At 38.0% G+C, this 17275-nt stretch overlaps 1 protein-coding gene across 1 annotated transcript; it reads left to right on the forward strand.

Annotated features, from left to right (window-relative positions):
* The first annotated feature begins 2284 nt into the window (after positions 1 to 2284).
* Positions 2285 to 16897, forward strand: LOC140246873 (metal cation symporter ZIP14-like). Its single transcript, XM_072326199.1, has 12 exons — positions 2285 to 2587; positions 6829 to 7119; positions 8461 to 8668; positions 9220 to 9410; positions 9866 to 10031; positions 10494 to 10663; positions 11190 to 11330; positions 12832 to 12993; positions 13792 to 13843; positions 14549 to 14701; positions 15319 to 15506; positions 16334 to 16897. The coding sequence occupies exons 1-12, from the start codon at positions 2285 to 2287 to the stop codon at positions 16469 to 16471; spliced, it is 2163 nt and encodes a 720-aa protein (XP_072182300.1). The 3' UTR covers positions 16472 to 16897.
* Positions 16898 to 17275: the final 378 nt, after the last annotated feature.

Genomic DNA, 17275 nt, shown 5'->3' on the forward strand with positions numbered 1-17275 from the left:
ACCTGATTTCTCTTGACAGTGTAACCTGTTATCTTGTATTCTGTGTTACTTTCTATTATTACTTCGTCCTTTTTTACTCACAGCGTTCATAGAACTGATATATTTTCCCTTGACACCTTTCTCCTCACACTTCGCCAGTCTGACATTATTTTAACGGCTCTCACTATTCTATCACTTGCATGTATGTTTCCTCATGTTTTAACGGTAAAATATGTACCCTTTTTCTACCCTTAACATTATATTATTAGTATTGATGTCATTATTATTATTATTATAAATACTATTAATATCATTAATAATGTTGTTGTTGTTGTATTCTTCTTCTTCTTCTTCTTCTTCTTCTTCTTATTATTATTATTATTATTATTATTATTATTATTCTAACCTGACGATTTTTACTCTTCTAATTACCACCCCAAACGATTGCAAATATTCTCCCAGTATATTCGGCTCTGGCGCTGCATCGTCCAGGGTTCTATTGTATACCGTTTTGGATATTGATGGTAAAGAGGTGATGCATAGATAAGGAATAAAAAAAAAAATCAAAATGCCAGAAATCTTGAGTATAATGTGTAAATTTCAATTAACGTTAGGTGTGGTTTATAAGGCATTTTGGCTCCATTTTGTTTCCCTGTTTGAGTGAGTGTGTCAATATAGGAGCTATGAAGCTATGGCAGTATCGCTTCCACACATGCATCAATATAAAACCGGGAGTATACATACAGTTAATAAATATATTATCCCTGATCATGCATACCCCGACCAATTGATATTGGACACGGGTATCATAGCGCCGATGTCGTTGATTAAAACTTTATGAATACTCGACGAAACGTGAAATTACGTGAACATGAATTTATTTACATTGCTTGTCAGACTGTAATACAACAGCCCAGTTCTTGCTTCTATATACAGCAATTGACCTTTGATATCTAAAACAAATATCTTACGTGAAGCAGCATTTAGCAATAACTGAATTTCAAAGCGCTAGTGCATGGTTACTACAAGGCTGTTGATCTTGCTGCTGTTGACGTTGTTGCTATTGTTGTTGTTGTTGCTGCTGTTTCGTGATACGTGACATATTGAAATAACTTTGACAAATCTTCTTTTTTTTTATTTTAGCAACCATAATTATAATTTACACATTGTATATACAAACTGGAAATGATATCACTTGTGTGTTGGCCACAATACGCCCTCTACGCAAGACTTAAAAAAAAATGCACAAAATAATTAGTATTCAACATAACATTTTATAAGCCTATACTATAACGTACTATATTCCATTGATATGGAAATGAATATGCTACACACAAAAAACAACAACAACAACAACAAAAAAAGTATCTGCATGTACACAATCACCGAAGATGCTGCTAACAAGGAAAAACAACGCTCCCTCTTCCTTGAAAAAAAACAAACAAACAAACATCAAAACAAAGTTAAAAACAAAGAAAAACTCTAACTCTATTCGTTAAAAAAAAAGAAAAGTGAAAATGAAAAGAATGAGAGAAAGCAAACTATCATGTCAAAAATAAAGAACAAAATATTGTGTGAACTTTGGAAGTTCTATCCATATGCCCTTTCAAACCGTCTTCGTTTAAGTTCTCTCTTTTTTTTTAATTCCCCATCGCTGTCAGACAAACAAATTTAGATTTTAAAAAGTGCAGATAATATTGAGCTTTATGTATTCAGTTCGTACATCTCTTCCCCCGTAAATTCATTTTGAAAAAAAAAAAAAAATGGGCCTATGGCTGCCATCAGTTTATGTTTGTTTGTAGTTTGTTTTGTTAACCATCAAGATTTTCTTTGAAATTGTCGCTTCCGTATGCCTGATCGATTTCATGCATTAAACTCTATGGTGTGTTTGCACTGCACGGCTGTGAGATTCACACGCTTATATAAAAGTTGCTTAGATAGTAAGACTAGACTGTAATCTAGCTTATGTAAAAGTCTGAAACTCTTTATGCACACACACACACACAAAGCACACACAGATACACGCGCACACGTGACAGATTCATGGCGTCTTGCTCGGGTGACCACAAAATCCCTGGGGGAGCAGTGTCTTCTATTCTCTTGAGCGAAGCTCTTTGGAACTCTGATCAGAGTTCGCAATTCGGTCATTCGTGTGAGAACAAAGGGTACGAGCCCCTCCAGTCAACTTGTTGGGTACACCTGTGCTTAATTTTGTAATCCGTGCACTCCCCCACACCCTGCTGCGCGGCGCTTGAACGTGCTTCATTTTGCACACGGCACAACAGCCGCTGACACAGAACGGAACATGGCGACTAAACTTTTTCTGCGTTTCGTGTGCATACTAATGCTCCTCGACTTCTCTTTTTCGGTGTCGGATTTCAGGTCGAAGAGGAGTGGACACGACGATCACGACCACGACCACTATGATGAAGAGAATTTCGTTGACATCGGAAACTACCTCTTGGACGAGGAACTGAGCACGCAGAGAGAGGAAGGCGAATTTGTCATCCATGGCGACAAAAATGTCACCTTCGACCAAATGCAGATTCTGGTGGAGACCATATTCGGCAGAGTTGATTGTGCGTCGAGATTCGAGAATTGCTCGCAGGTGGGTGCGAAGTCAAATTTTCCGTGTAACTTGATAATCGTTTTTTTTTTTTTTTTTTTTTTTTTTTTTTGAAGTAAAATCCAAAGTGTACACGATTATTGTTCCAAACATGCTTTCTCCCTCTCTTTCTCTCTAGGTTCTCCCTTTCTCTCTCTCTCTCTCTCCATCTCATATTAGTTCTGCTTGGCTGGTAATCATTTCGAAGTTGGTTTAGAAATACAAGTTTTCACGATGCAGTGAACTTCAAAATGAACTTCTTACTGTCCGGCAGTGATTAATTTTGTGTCAGGCATGCCATCTTTGAGAACTAAAAGAATCAATTTTCCAACTGAATTATCGATGGTTGTGTAGCTTCAGTTGCTGTTTTCTGCAGTGTCTTCGCCTGTAAGTAATCTATTGTTGATGTTGCACCTTGCCACTTCTGTAACTTTCGCAAACTGACATTAGCTTTTAATATTTTTTTTTTCTCTCAATTATTGTTTCGACAAAAGAGTTATCGGTGGTCTATATTTCCCTACAACTACTTCTGTTCTTGGGTCGACAATTTAACACGTTTGCTATTAGCGGCCTCGTGATATTTCTCCTTCTTTGCAAGACAGAAGATCACTATTACAATTGAGAACGGATCATTATGTTGATTATCCAGGTACTAATGTATGTAGTTTTCTAGCATTTTGATTTCGTCTTATTGCATTTCTTTATATTTTTTCTTGAGAAATATGAAGTATTTGAAACGGGGATGAAAATGAAAGGAGATACAACTATTAAGGAGACAGCGGCCTCATGATTAAAAAGAAATAAATAAAGTATTGTGACAGTGCTTCTAATGGGCACCCTGTAATAATTATTTTAACCATTTTTTTCCTTTTAATAGTGTTAAGCCTAACAGCTTGTGTACGTCAAGTCAGTCTTTGCATTGTAGTAGTCGTAATTTCATTGTGCTTTAAGGTGATTTTTTTTTTTTTTTGTGTGTGTGTGGGGGTTGTTTGTTTTGGTCAGTGGTCAAGGTCTGGCTAATTCGTTAAATTATCAATAACGTAACCTTCCTTCACAATGTCATTAAACGACAAATATGGTTTCCTATAGAAATGATCAAACATGTTTGATAGCTGTAGTGGAAAAGTTAAATAGAATGGTAAGAAATGTAGAAATATAGATGTTTTCTTAGGTTTAGATTTATGCAAGAATAACAAATGCCGTACGAGGTCATAACTTTAGCCTCATAATGTATGATATTACAATATGACGAAAATATATAATTTTGCAATCAACAGAGCTTTTCCACTTCTGCGGCTTTCATCACATGTGTGTGTGTGTGTGTGTGTGTGTGTGTTGTTTTTTTTTTTTTAATTCCCTGCAATAAATAGTTTATATCAAACATCAGATTAAAGCCTTTCATGGAGAGTGGGTGTTTTACAAAGAATTCAAATTCGCCGAAGTTGGATTTCTGGTGTGCTCTGTGGGTCTTCGATTGTAATATTTTCTGTATTTTTAATGAAAATAAAAATGTTCGAGACGTTTTCCTTGCAGCCATTACACAAGAAACAGTAGAATACAATGTAAGTGACAAGATAACAATTTTAAGCGGATTCTGACGGCATTGAATACAACAAATTGGTAATCAGTGGTATGCCATCATTTTCAGGTTGTTTTTTATTTTTATGAACCGTTTAGATTGACTGAAGTTTTGTGTGGGACTGTCCCTCTCTCCGCCTCGGCAGAATTCAAAAGAGCCCGAAAAGACAACCAACTCAGAAAACAACAACAAACAAACAAACAAACAACAACAACAAACATACAGGCAAAATAGAAATTTAACCAAAGGCAAATACGGAAATATCATCATACATATTTCTTACAATGTATGACAACACTGTAAGTAACAAATAACAGATGTATAATGTGAATGCCCGTTAGAAATTGCACAAAATGGCCATACTGTGTTATGCACACCACAAGTGTGATTATTATAATCATGTTTAATGAAATTCTGGAAAATCGATAGAAATGCGAAGCTTAGTTTTCAGAAGACATCTACAAAATGCAAATTAAACAAAAAATCACAATTGCGATGACGCATCATAAATATCCTAGAATGATTTTAGGGCGTCTACTTCCTCAACGGGCGCACCACACTGCTCATGCGCAGTTGTAAATTGCATGCGTGCGCACGGCTGCACTAGAATCGATGGGTTTCTTTGTCGACGTCGAAGCCTGGGGGGTCGTCACCCATTTAGAGGTCCATTGTGTCGCCTCAGACATTTACGATAAACGTGGATTAGGGGGTTTGAACTTTTCTTAATTTGCATTACACCGCTCATGCGCAGAGAGTAATTGTGTGACTGCGCTGCGCCTGACGGACTGCTTTGTCGACGTCAGCGGGGTCTTCGACCATTTAGAGGTCCAGATTATGACGACATCGCCAGTTTTAGACATCGCCGTTAAAGAGATAAAAAGAGCGTAACACAGCAACCCGCACACAGCAAACAGCAACGCCTCCTTTTCAAAGTTTGCACCGTGTTTGCGATAAGGGTGAAAAAAAAATATGCAAACGAAATGCGAATGTTTTGGACATGTAGAACTTACTCAGACAAAACACTTCGTTCGGAATAACTTCATTGAAAAGCATTTTTCAAAGAAAGGGTTTCAAATGAGTTTTGTGCAGATATTAAAAAAAGATGCGACCATGCATCACAATGCCAAGAAAGTCGCGCACGTCACACGCCCCGATTTTTTGAGAGGACTCAAAATATAGATGAAACGGATCACCTCAGTCAATCTTAATTTTGAATATTTTCTAAAAGAGCTATTCTTCTTTTACATTATTCTAAAGTTTATGCTCATAAAATGGACGGGAAACTGTGTTTTACGCAATTTTTCTATAACACTTATTTGGTAGAGTGTTAATGCGATTAGGTGTATCTAGAGTCCCCTTTTCATTCCTTAAAAAAAAAAAATGAACATTCTATTTTCAACTCTGATAACTTTTGAGAGGATAATGATACTGCTTTCAAAATTTGAATTAGTCATGTATAGGATGTGTCAATTGATCATGATCAATTGCAGCTTAACGTGATTATTCTTTCATTGTTGTAAGAACGAAGTAACTGTACATCGTGTTTTATCCCATCCATTGCATGAAGCTCAGCATCGCAAAAGTAAGATAGGTTAGGAGATCCCATTTGAATTGAGTTATACATCATTTTAAAGCTGAAAGTCTGCTCTCGCAGACTAAAACTTCACGTCTGGCGACATTCTGTTGGTTTAGTGATGCAGGGTCACTATTAAGTCAATATCATCATAGAGTGGATTATATTTCCGATGTATATGTATAATATAGATAAGAAAACCAATGATAATTTTTCATCATCTCAAGATATTGGTAATTGAAGGTAATGAAAACAAAACAAATAACTGAAACTCTGTGGTAATATTTGAAATAAAATCGTAATCAAGATTTGAAAATAAATAATGTAAGTGTCAAGAACAAAATAATATATCATAAAGGTAAGTGAAATTCTGATTAATGTTCTACAGTGCGTATCAAAAAAAAAAGGTAATCCAACTTTGGAGGACCTCCAAAGTCCTCCAAAGTTGGATTACCTTTTTTTTGATACGCACTGTACAGTCTTTTCTTTGATTTGTTTCTTCTTTTTTTTTTTTTTTTTTTTTGCAGCTTCAGTCTTAACTCTCTTATGTTGTTAAAAATAAAATGGATGAATTGGTTTTGCACTTGAACTCTTTATATCTTCAAGATATCTTTAAAATGCAACGAGTGTTATATTAAAAGATATACTTTTTGCCAATTTAATGATGGTCTAACTGTTACACACTTTAGAGGCAGTAATCTGTTTTTGCATAAGAAACGTTTCGTGCTTCGGATGCCTCTGGGTGTAAGTTTGTCTGTGCCACATGTTCATAGTAGTTCAATAGTTTAGAGTTATTGTATATCACTTGTTGTCTAGTGGAGGCTGTAGCGGCCATAAACAGTCTTCCAGTCACTTAATGTATTGAAAGGATCTATACCTTATACCTTCATGAAGTGAAAATGAAACGTAACATAACAAGGTTTGTAACATATTTCGCCATTAAAGTGGCTGTCATACGTGATTAAAATTTGAAGGCAATATTATTTGTGCAGAAGTCTTTGCTATAAAATGTAGGTCGTGTGTACCATCTGAGCTCAAACTCCTGAAAGATCTTAATTAATGTGCTTTATTTTGTTATATTTTGTTTTACAGTGCGTGACGTCATTCACCAATGATGTATTTGCTGCCTTCAACGTCAACCATGCTCACGGCTTTGAGGAGCACGCATTTCTGCACGCGACTGCAACAATCCTCTACGGAACGTACGAGCTGGAGAGCGTGTGCGAGGCGGGCGCAGGCGGCACCGACTTGAGTGAAGATGCGGTGGAGGGTGCACTACGTTCTGCTGGTAGCGACGGGGCAAATGACACTCTGTCTGAGGACGATTTGGACGCCATATTGGACTCGATCACTGACTATTACTCGGAGGCAACAGTCTCAATGGTAATGACTTTAAATGTCAGTACATCACGTCTAGTACAATGCAGTCAAATCCGTCTTAGCGGCCACCTGTCTACAGCGGCCTCCAGCCGTATGAGGCCAGTGAAAAATCCCCCAAGCCATGTTATTATAGACCCTGTGTATTCCGACCGCCTGTCAAAAACGGCCACTCTTTTCGTCTCCCTTGGGTGGCCGCTGTACACAGGTTTGACTGCATATTGAATCTCTTTGTCTGATTGTGTTCGTATTATTGGAAACTGGAATACATGAAACACACAAATAAAATACATGCAATATAATTCAATCCACTTTACATAATCATATTTATGTGTATATACATACAATTCACAATTTACAATTCACAATTTTTTACTGAAATTCTAATGTCTATGTGGTGAAACAGAGAGGGAGAGAGATAGAGGGAGAGAGAAGTAAAAGGAGAAAGGAGTCCTGACATTCATGTAATGCCTTAACTGTAAAGACAGGAATTTTATTAATTGAAATGGCTGTTTTTTGGGTTCTGAATGTTTTTTTTTTTAATTAATGAACAAGGAGTTGAGTTATCATGCATATACCAGAGTGTTTAAATCGAGATTGTAACTTTGAGGTAAGGTTTTAATGTCTAGCTGTTCTCTCTCCGTTGATTTGCATACATACAGAAGTGCAGCTGCCCTTGACGATCGGCAAAGTTGTTTTTAAACTGAGTTATTGTTATTGCTTAAAAGAATAGGTATATTACCGCAATCTTCTTATCTATATGAAGAGTTTTATCACAAAGTGACCCAACCCCATTTTGTTAATTGAAGATCTTTGTGAGTAAAGTTGCTACAAAACAAAGAAATAAAAAGAACTTCTAAAATTATATTCCTTGTTATTTCACAAGCGAGGCATAACCGGAAAGATAATATCATTTTGCTGTATCTAATGACGGACTTTACTTTGAAATGCTTAGGGTCCAGATGATCCCAAATACAGCTGTCCAAATTCATGAAATTCTTCCGTCGAGATGTGTTTTCATTGCAATGAATTTGAATAGTTACGCAGTACCCGCTGCAGGGTAAAAGGTTAACCAGCACTTGCTGTCGGGCGGAAGCCGGTTGTCTAAAGGAGATGACGCCTGTGCGGAGATCAGGATGTCGTACAAGTAGGTTCGAATCCTGCTCGAGTACGTGAGCCCATGTTTGTTTGTTTGTTTGTTTGTGTTTTTTTTTTTATCATGGCTACTACTAAAACACTGATCAAATCAGTGCTATTTACGTCGATTTAGGGCAATTTGTCATTATCAGTTGCAATGGAAAGACAACTGTCGTTCACCGTGCTTGTTTCCCATCCGTATTACCCTAGTGTTTCGACGTGGAGTCGGTCTTCGATGGAGCCGTGAGCGATCACGAAGCTGGTGCCGTCGGAGAAGAGATGCTATCGGTGTGCCAAAGTGTGGTAGCCGGGCTCCTCCAGGGGCACTGTATCGGAGAGGCCACGGTCCCGACCAAGGAGGCCTTTGTCGACGCGGTGTTTGACTCTTATGCGACCTCGGGAATGATCTTGGAGCATGGTTTGTTCGTTTATTTAATTGGAGTTTTGTTTAAGTTCAATTTATACATCATCTCTAGCATCAAGAAAGTATTACCTTCTTTTAGTCTCGTATTGATAACGATATCATAATTAGTGTTGTATGGCTATCAAGTGTATGTATCTACACGTATAGGTTATAATCTGTGTTCTGTCAATAGCGTCTGCATGTGTGCATTCTTTGTATGTACCGATGTGGTGTATATTCATGGAAGCAAAACAAATTTCCAGATACGAACAATAAAATTGAATTGCATTGAAGTAAGTACGATTATTGTTGTTAAAAAAAAGAAGAAAACAAACAGTCACACAAGTAACTCTACCTCGACTCCACTACATGCCACATTCATATTTACATTCCTAAACTTGTAATAGCGAATTCTGCGAGAGGAAAGCAGTACAGATTAAATTGACCGAATATTGTAGACCTCTAGAACATGACTGTTTGAAACAGTCATAAAAAGGTAATTGACCGAGTATTCTCAGGACCTGCACATTTATAACATCACGATTTACTTTTTGAACTTCCGCCAGAATTCGAAGAAATGATGACGGCTCTCGGGATTGGAGGGACTCACGATCACGACCACAACCACGATCACGCCCATCGCCGGAGTGTTGACATGATATTCCGGTCAGGAGGGTTGAGCCTGGTCAAGAGACAGAGTGACCCTCATGACGAACACAACCACACCCACTCAGAAACCTCCTTTCTCGTCAACGAGGTAGGCAAACTAAAAAATAATTGTAAAATTATGACACAATGAAAGTTGTGCAAAATATCTAAATTACGAATTTGTGTTTACTATAATTGTTGTGTTATGTTATGTCCAAAACAAGTTTTTTATTTCTTTTTTTTTTTCACCACAAAGTATACAGGCCTATTATTCGTGTCATTCTCATTTCACTACATTTCATTTTATTTCCGACAAAAATACACAATACGACATTTGCATAAACAAGGAAACAAAATAGATTACAAAGTGACTTGTGTATATTCAAGCGAAATTAATGCCGATCTTTTCTTCTTCTTTTTTTTTTTCAATAAGACAAAACATACTTGTAGGTAAAAGAAAAAATGTATGTGCAAACTGTAACTGAATCGAATCCAGGAGAAGATGCAACAATCTGGGGGCGCATGGCTTAAATCTTTTGCTTCTGATTTTGGCTTGTCATTCAGACGTGCTATTCGGCCGAGGAACTCCTCGATGTGTACGCCATCGACCACGAAGCCGGGATCAGTGAGGCCCAGTTCACCGAGCTCTCGTCCTCTCTCGTACAACAGATCCTGAGTGGAGCATGCGCAGAGTCCGCCAGCGAGCCCTCAACGATCACGAATGCCCAGAGTATGAACACTGTACTTCTCCACATTGTTGAACTTTTACATTTATATTACGTAACGACGTTTACCCAATTGCAGCAGCTGCTGGTATATGCATTTCACTAAAAATGTTGATTTCATGCATTAGTTTTTATTTAAGATAGCTTTTGTCCAATGGAGCACTCCAACGTGGACTTCAAATTGATAAAAGTTGACTAAACAAGTCATCTCCTAGTTTAATACATCCACCAATTTGATAACTTTAGGGAGTGTGGGAGAGGGGGAGGGAGTAATCTGGCCTCTTTCTACACTTTTAAAGTGTCACGCATCGATTGTATTTCGAAATTCTTGTGCTCCCCACTCTTAGGGAGTGTCTACTACATGGCAAATTTGTTGCTAAGGCAATAATAGTTAAAGCGCTATTTTATCTGCTCGTTAAAAAAATGCCCGCGATCATTATTATGTACTCTCTTTTCCTCTTACACAGTCTGGGGTTATGGGACCCTAGCCGTGGCCATCATCAGCGCCATATCCCTGCTAGGAGGTGCCTTCGTGCCTTGCATGTCATCTGAGTTCTACGAGAAGGCCATTCAATTCATGATTGCTCTTGCCGTAGCCACGCTGTCTGGTGATGCCGTCTTACATCTTATCCCGCAGGTGAGTACACGAGACGACTTGACGGGGAATTGATAACAGTCTCTCAGGTGACGAGCAACAAATACGTGATTTAAATGGATTGCGAACGTTGCAACCACTACATTATGACAAGTATTATTCAATTTTAAGAGATGGGGTAGGACTTTGATGATTTCTTTGCTTTCATTAAAATGTGTCCATAGTTTAAAAAAGAGAGCATGTAACTTTAGTAAATAGGGTTTATGTAAAACATTATCTTTGAGCAACACATGTAAAACATTATCTTTGAGCAACACATGTCAAATATCAACGTTAGTTTCATGTGTCATATTATTATTCTCAAATTCATTTGGAGAAACAAACAAGCAAATACAGAAACGAATAAAAAAAAATCATTGATTTGAAGTTAGTACTATAGGCCCCAATCTGTTTACTTAAAGCGACGGAAAGTTTCGTTATTATCAATCAGCGTTTTTAATGGCGCCAATGTAAACCTATGATATGTATTGTATAGTATTGTATAACGTGTAAATTCGCTCACTCACAGGCCGTCGGGCTCCACGCACATGAACCGGGCGAGGCGCACGCACCGAGCAGCGAAGAGCTCGCCTATGTGTGGCGGTGCTTGGTGGTGGAGCTCTCCATCTACATCTTCTTCGTGTTCGAGCAGCTCACCCACATTATGGGGGTAAGTGCAGGGGAAATATCCGTCTATGCTCATGCATAATTATTGTTAAAAATTAGTCATTAACTTATTCAAATGGTGATTTGAAAAAATAAGACCTTCATAAATAGTTCCAGTTGTGTGTTAATGCAGTATCATTGTAAACGATTTTGGGTTTTATGCCTTTTTATTGTCCCTGATTTTGCAAAATTTGAAAATATCGCTTTTCCATGCAAACACTTCATTTTCAATCTCAACAATGAATTCTCACTAATTTAACTTTCCGTTAGAGTTTATCTTTAATTTGTCATAGATTTTCATGAAACTAAAATGGAGATGATTGCATAAGCATTTCAAACTTGCGATATAAAAAGCAATCAACGTAATAATCTTTAGAAGTCAAAGAATGGAATTTAATCAGAATGAGAGAAGTGCCAAAGAAGCTACGTAACAAAAGGAGTCGGATCTAACCCTGTCAATGTGTACATTGGTCGAAGCGATATCCCTACAAATAGATGGATGTTAAATGATAATGAAACACCGAGCTGGTGTTAAATATCCGGTGCTCATGTGTAGTTTTAATTAACACAGCCACTTCACAGTATAGCGCTCTTTTCTTTTCTTTTTTCTGTTTTTAGATAGGTAATTAGTTACTGCTCTTCTTGTTGATTTTGAACTTCAACATGATGAACTAGTGTCAAAAATATCACCAGCTACTGTGTCAAATTAATACTACAAATGGCAAGGTGAACACTTTTCAACACCATGACAACATACCTTCTGCACCTGTCATGGTCCCTACCGGGCCGGTGGAGCGTTTTCAAAAGTGGAGGGAGGGGGAGGGGGGCACTTCCGGGTTTCATGGGCTAACAAGCAAAAAAAAAAAAAAAAAATGAAAGATCCTCAGCTCATCTCTCCCCTTACAATTCCGGGTTTCTTAAGATGACAAGCAAAAAAAAAAAAAAAAAAAAAAAAAAAAAAGAAAGGGGGGGGGGCGGATCTTCAGCGAAAAAACATAACCATACTGCGCTTACACTTCAAGATCTCTATCTATTTCTTTTTAGCGCCACTTACGTACTTCCGGGTAAAAAAAAAAGGGGGGGGGGGGCAAAGTAATGCCACCTTTGTGAATATATATGCCTTTTTTATGGTGCACAAAAAGTGTGTGTGTGTGTGTGTGGGGGGGGGGGGCAAGCCTCCTTGCCCTGCTCCCCCCCCCCCCCCCCCCGTTCCGCCGGCCATGTTCTATTGACACTTGATTGGTGTCAAATTCAAAACCCATTGTCTTAAATCTTATACACCGATCTTTCTGCAGAGTGTATAGTTCAACAACAAGAAGAAGAAGTAGAACAACAGCAACAACAACAACAGTAACACACACACACACACACACATTGAGAAGAACAGGACTCGGGATGAAACAGAGACATAAGTGGACAAGAGCAAACATGACGCAAGCAATAAAAAAAAGAAAAATAACGTGCAAACATCATAATAATTTTACATCGGTGTTATTTCTTGCCAGTGGTTCACCCACTCGCACAACAACGCCATCAGCGACGCCGGAAGGAATGGTGCTCCACCGACCACTGACGAGACGGGCTTTACGGAGAATGGGCATGCCGGTGAGGTCAAGAACGGAGAGACGCCAGCTTCGCTCAAGCTCTCGGAGTCCAAGAAAGAATTGGTAAATTATTATCCCTTAGATAAAGATGGTGCGGTGGACTCCCGTTATAACGAACACGGTTATAACGAAATTCCGGCTACAGCGAAATACAAGTTTAGGCCCAAATATTATCCTCTCTACGTTTTTATTTCTGTTTTTTTTTCTTTTTTTATTGTTTATTTGTTCCGATATAACGAAATTTCGATATAACGAAAGAAAATTGCCGGTCCCGAGAACTTCGTTATAACGGGAGTCCACTGTATCTCTAATCAACCAGAGGGTATTGACATTTCCTTCAACCCCCCCCCCCCCTTTCCTCTATGAGTTTTTTTTTTTTTATATTTTTATGTTGTTGTTGTTTTTTTCCACTTGGTCGATACTTTTCGTGAGATTTTATAGCCTTCAAGAAGGAAGACATGAAAAAAGGGTAATTTATGCGCCCTCTTTACAGATAACGAAATGAGTAAGAATTTGCATCCGTAGTGAAGGGAAACAAAACATATGGATACTAAATTGCATCGAAAACCTTGGCGTATCTGCAAGCAGCCTTTATTGAAATAAAAGGAGGTCAACAACTAACCAACAATCCCAAAGGAGAATAAGAGTGGGGGGGGGGGGGGGGGGGGAAGTATACAAGCCTAAACTCCGGTCCTTCACAGGACTCCAAGTTCTTCTAAAGTTTAGGGGAGTGCCTTGCCCCCTTTGAATAAACAAAACAGAACAGAACAAAAACAACGAAACTTGACCGAAATGCTTCCGATGGATTTAGATTTCCTTTCCCTAATTCCCGTTTCCCTCTCGATTACTTTAACCCGACAGACAAAGTGCGAGTATGGAACCATGGAGACCGAATCCGAACCACGCTTTCAAGGTAACACTGTTTGGGTCTTTTTTTTTTTTGTGTGAGTGTGTTTTGTTATTTATTTATTTTTGTGTGTGTGTGGTTGTTGTCGTTTTGTTGTTGTTTCAGTTATGGTGGTTTCAGTTAACATATAACTCCCGTTATAACGAGAATGGTTAATACGAAATTCCGCTTACAACGAAGTAAAAATTATCCGTTCTTTGTTTGTTTGTTTCTTTCTTTCTTTGTGTGTGCCTGTTTTTGTTTTTGTTTTTGTTTTGTTTTTGTTTTTTGTTTTAATTGTTATTTGTTCGGTTGTAAGAAGTTTCGATATAACGAAAGAAAATTTCAGGTCCCGAGGACTCCATTATAACGGGAGTCCACTATGTATCCCTTTTTAATTAAAAAAAGAATATTGATAGAGAAAATAATATGAATTTATGGTAATATGTGTACGGTTGGCCATCATATCGCATTTTTTTTTCTTCAGCCAGTTAAAGAACTGTACAATGTCTGAAGTTACCCGGTGTTCATGTGTTGTTATGTTATGGGTTTTTGTTTGTTTCTTTCTTTTCTGGAGAACTCCCTCCGTAGTAATGATATTATGAATTATTCATAATCAATAAATGTGCTTGCTTTTGATTGCCACATGAATATTCAGCTTCGTTTGTTTTATCCCGTTTGTGCATGCGTACGTTTGAACCGTTGATGTTCCCGCTATGCGTCGATGTCCAGGCATCAACACGGTAGCTGTCATGATACTCCTCGGCGACTCGCTGCACAACTTCGGGGACGGGCTGGCGATCGGGGCGGCGTTCACCGTCAGTCTTGGGGCGGGCCTGTCCACAAGCATCGCCGTGCTCTGCCACGAACTGCCTCACGAACTGGGTGGGTATTGGGTGTGAATACGCCCAACTTCACCATGAAGTTGACCTTGATTAGCTGATTCAATCTACCGAATATGACAGTCACATAGTCATTAAAACAAATAAAATTCATGGCTTTGATTTCCTTGCATGGATCTTGAAAGAGACCACCAGCAAAAACAAGCAAGATATATGACAGTCTGCAACAGTTCTCTGCTTCTCTCTTAATAATAATAATGATGATGATTACGACAATAATGATAATAATAATAATGATAATAATAATAATAATAATAATAATATATTTAGTGATAATATTGATATCAGTAGTGATTATTATAATATTAATAATGATAATAATAATAATAAGAATTATTATTATTATTATTATTATTATATGTATAGCACATTTTCCATATATTTTTGCATGTTCAAATGCGCTCGTGTTCAAATCTGCGATTCTTCTTTGTAATATTGTTCAGGTTTTATGAAACGAACAATGTCACAGGTAGCAATGAAGTATGCTTGGCATTACTATTCAGAGTTGCTGATGATGTGATATATTACCTTGTGTAGGAAAATAAGTCCTGCTGGATTCAAAGGGTTGATAACATTCTTGGATACTTTTGTCCATGTTAGGTGACTTGGCCGTCCTGTTGAAGCAGGGAATGAAACTCTGCACGGCTCTCCTACTGAACCTGTTCTCGGCCTGCACCGCTTTCCTCGGTCTCTGGATCGGGATCCCGCTGACCCAGTCCTCGGAGGCCCGGGAATGGATCTTTGCCGTGGTGGCGGGAATGTTCCTCTACGTCGCTCTGGTGGACATGGTGAGTTCGTTCCCTGCCTGTTCTCTTAGTAACCTTTCTATGCCAATCAGTCAAATATGTACGAGTTTCACGCACATGCTTATGGACAAAAAATGAATGTGGCACACAGATGGTTAAAATGCATCCTTAAAGGGCCTATGCCATGAACATGCATGTTGACCCGCGTTGATCTGTTATACCCTGGTCACCACTTTTGTAGCCAACATGAATATTTGAATACGTGACATTTTTTTTTTTTTATTCAATCAATAATTGTTCTATTATTTCTCTTCACATTTCTTGGTTACGCACAAAACTACCACCACCACCACAACAACAACAACAACAACAACAACTCTCCAAACCAGGAGTTTGTCTGCAACATTATCTATCAATCACTAGTAATAATTATTATTCTGATTAACAAAAGACATTGGAATGCACCTTCCCTTAATAGTGTGAGCAGAATTTGTATGTTACTTAACGTGTTACCATACATATAAGATGATTAAAACATCACATGAAAGTGTGTAAGTCATAATCAGTCAACTGTAGAAGGTACATTCTTACATCTTTTGTTAATCATATTAGTATTCGGCAGTAATTGACTGAGGAAGTCATGAGTTTGGAAGGTTTTTCTTTTCCTTTTTTTTTTTTGGGGGGGGGGGGCACATAATTTCACTGTCAATAATCCGAGGAGAAAAAAGTTGACTACCTGCGTGGGCAAGACGTCTGTTGTATGATATGCTCGGAAACGTGTGATGAAATCCCTGAGGCTATACAAATGCATAACATTGATTGTGTCCACCAACTAATGTATGTGTATGCATATTTCTGATAATATACAGATGCCCATTCTTCATGGGTACAAGGGGAAATCCAGTAAGAGTTCCATAGCTCTGCTGCAGAACATCGGTTTCCTGTTGGGCGTGGCCATCATTTTGCTCATCGCCATCTACGAAGACGCTATCAGCATCTCTATATAGGGACTGGGTTTCGCCGTGTAACGAAGATCAACAGAAGCTAAGATGTTGCCTCCCCTGTTTCTGCCGTCCAATAATTAATTTATTCAGACAGGTAGATCACAGAAAGGCGTGACCAACAATCTGCAAAATGTGTACAACAATAATTTAATACGCAATTCTGTTTCTGTTTTAGGGTTAGAGGATTAGATGCCTTACTGTTTGAGTTTAATGTTGCTTGTCTAAAAATACATAATAGTGATCAATACTGTATTTTTAACGTTGTGTTCTCCTTCATTTCACCGCTCAAGTACGTATGCTTCTACTACTACCACTACAACTACTGCTACCACTACTATTGTAACTGTTGCCATGTCATCGTCTTTTGGTATATGATGAGCATTTGTCATTCCAATCACAATTATGAGTGATGTATGTTGCCGACCTTGTAAGAACTTTAAACATGACAATAAAAAAAAAATAAAAAAATCAAGAGGAGCAGAAACCGTCTGCATACTTATCAGGACTCAGAATTGTTTTAAACCAACAGTGCTCTGATTTTAGAACTGGCTCGGCACCCGTACTGAATTTGACTGTTGTATCCCATTCTTCACTCATTCTCTGTCAGTGTGGATCAGTTTGATAGACGGCTCAAAACTGACCCTCTGATAACAAAAATAGATCATTGTGATCATGTTGTTGTTGTTGTTGTTGTTGTTATTTGAATTTATTTGGCGTTTATCATTCCTCGAGGAATATTTACGCCAAATCTATATTCATAAAATTTCTATAAATTTACAAATTTTACCCTATATTATTTTCATTTTA

This window comes from Diadema setosum, chromosome 3 (genome assembly GCF_964275005.1).
Source record: "Diadema setosum chromosome 3, eeDiaSeto1, whole genome shotgun sequence".
In the NCBI taxonomy this organism is placed as follows: domain Eukaryota; kingdom Metazoa; phylum Echinodermata; class Echinoidea; order Diadematoida; family Diadematidae; genus Diadema; species Diadema setosum.

Bases quoted from the DNA above. Each gene is read 5' to 3' on its own strand.
- LOC140246873 (XM_072326199.1), top strand. From the start codon at position 2,285: ATGGCGACTAAACTTTTTCTGCGTTTCGTGTGCATACTAATGCTCCTC. The intron at 7,120-8,460 runs GTAATGACTTTA...GTATTACCCTAG, and splicing joins CGGAGGCAACAGTCTCAATG to TGTTTCGACGTGGAGTCGGT. The intron at 13,844-14,548 runs GTAACACTGTTT...GTCGATGTCCAG, and splicing joins ATCCGAACCACGCTTTCAAG to GCATCAACACGGTAGCTGTC.